We start from the raw sequence: 2,113 nt of genomic DNA, 5'->3' as shown, positions 1-2,113 counted from the left end.
GGGGGGGGGGAAGAAAAGCTACATACTGTCATGTTTCTACACTTTCCTAGAGCTGTAACAAACTTTCACAGCCTTAGATATAACATATGCAAGACAACATAATCACAATTTTTCAGATATAGTTCAGCTACTGCGTGTATTTACTTCTGAATAGGAGGCATTATATTGATATGGCTGTATGTTTCCATTTTTGTTCATTAACTGTTCAAATAGGTCTACAAAAAAATTAAAAGACAGCATGGACTTTGTAGTCATGATGTGTTTGACTAATAAAGGCATTCAATATCAGCTATAGGATCTAATCATTCCTGTCAAAAGTTTAAGACCAGGAATCTTTGAGTAACAACAAAACCCGCAAAATCCCGCAGCTACTACATTTCCATCTGTTGACTCCAACCTTCTTGAAGCTTCTCCAACAAGGTAACGCAAAATCATTAAAATGCTTATACCAACCCAAATGCAAGACTCATTTAGATTATGAGAGGTCAAGCAGATTCGCTAGACTACTTCTGCTGTAAAATTGAGGGAGCTTACCTAGCAAAAAGAAACCTTTACTGAACAGTCCCTTAGTACAAGTAGGGATATATAGTCTAACAACGATACATAATTTAAGAATGTAACATTCTTTGCCTTTTAGAAACAGTTTTACATGTGCCAATAATGCACTTTGTACAAGAGATAAGGCTGCTTTGCCTATCGTCGTATGCCTAAACCTCTTATTTTGGCCAATTTTGCTTTTCTTAATCCCAAAGGGATTCTGTTTCAACTTAGAAGCTAGTAACGTCAGTTGACAATATCTGTATTAAGACAAAAAGTGACATATAAAATCCACAAGGAACCACATAAATACCAAAGAAGTCATATAACCTTTCCATGTAAACACTTTGATTATACTGAAGCCCTAATTAGATTCTCGTCTTAAACTTTTGGCAGATAATGTGTATGCTCAGCCAGGCTTTGTAGTTAGTTATTGTTCAAGTGGAAGCCAGGTCAGCTCACATGTTGACAGGCATGCAACTTGGAAACATTGCACAACAAGCAACACAAAGAGATTTGAGAAGTGTACAAGACTTCAAGTAGACTTCACAACCCTTCACAACTGAATATTCACAGACAAAGATACAGTCCTTGCTTTTTCTACGGTGGATTTTCTCTCACACATGTGACACTTTCTGTGACTCTCTAGCTTGCTTGATGCTATATAACCACTTGATGATTCTGGCATTCCTTTCAATGGCAGAAATGCCATATGGCACACGGTCATTGGCACTGTCATCGTTTCTAAGGTCACTGTTACTGTCCTGAGACTGTTCACAGTCTGAGCTTATCATGCTTGCACTGCGAAAGTTGAGGGATATAATGTCAGAGTTAGCCCTTGCAAAGTTTTCCATCCCGAGGTTTTCAAGCTCTTCAGGATCCAGTCCGCAGTAGTTAAAGAATCGCTCAACATCTGCGTCGACACGAAAGTATCTGTCGCTTAAGTCTGATTTTGATCGCTGTAGGGAGGGTCTTCTACTAACTCCGCATCCAGACTCGACTGCCTCAATCTCTGGGGATTTCAGGGTGGCGATGGCAGCGATTTTGGGCTTTGGAGGCAGAGGTGGGGCTGAACTACTGCAGGGTATTGCTTTTAAGGGCTTTGCACTAGTTACTTTCCTAATGTCTGAGGAGCTGTGAGAGACATGCAAGAAAGTCTCTGCCGACTGATCTAGGAGCCTTCTGCTGACATTGGAGCTGCTCTCCTGCGGGCTGCTACGGCCCTGCGTGGGATAAACCTTCAAAGATTCGGCGAACGAGTGCCGGTTCAGCTCCGTCGAATCGGCTCTGTGGGGCGGCCAGTTTCGGGGACCGTGCTTATACCCTGAACCCGAGCTGGAGCCTTCGGAGCTGTTGATGATGTTCTTCAAAATCTCGAGTTTCAGATTTTCTCTCTGGACGCCGCTCTCGGTCTTCGTGTTGTTGCTGAAGACTTTCAAGGTGGGGCTCCCCAGCGCTCGCTTGGCCGCAGGACAGACCGGCGGCTTCGCCAGCACCGCCGGCTTCACAGGCTCCTGCTTGGCGTTGATGACCTCCTGGCTCTTGACATATTTCGCCTTGTCGGCTTCTAGCCTCT

The 2,113-nt window shown here is 43.6% G+C and overlaps 1 protein-coding gene across 1 annotated transcript; it reads right to left on the bottom strand.

Moving 5' to 3' along the window:
* Positions 1-14: 14 nt before the first annotated feature.
* Positions 15-2,108, bottom strand: FAM110B (family with sequence similarity 110, member B; the record flags this gene model as incomplete). The annotated part of the gene is made up of 1 exon (XM_009581371.1): positions 15-2,108. A coding segment is annotated over one exon (954 nt), but the record flags the coding sequence as incomplete, so codon positions are not given.
* Between the last annotated feature and the right edge of the window lie 5 nt (positions 2,109-2,113).

This window comes from Fulmarus glacialis, unplaced genomic scaffold (genome assembly GCF_000690835.1).
Source record: "Fulmarus glacialis isolate BGI_N327 unplaced genomic scaffold, ASM69083v1 scaffold42827, whole genome shotgun sequence".
In the NCBI taxonomy this organism is placed as follows: Eukaryota; Metazoa; Chordata; class Aves; order Procellariiformes; family Procellariidae; genus Fulmarus; species Fulmarus glacialis.
The sequence above is the reverse complement of the archived record's forward strand: the minus strand, read 5'-3'. Positions and strand labels throughout refer to the sequence as shown.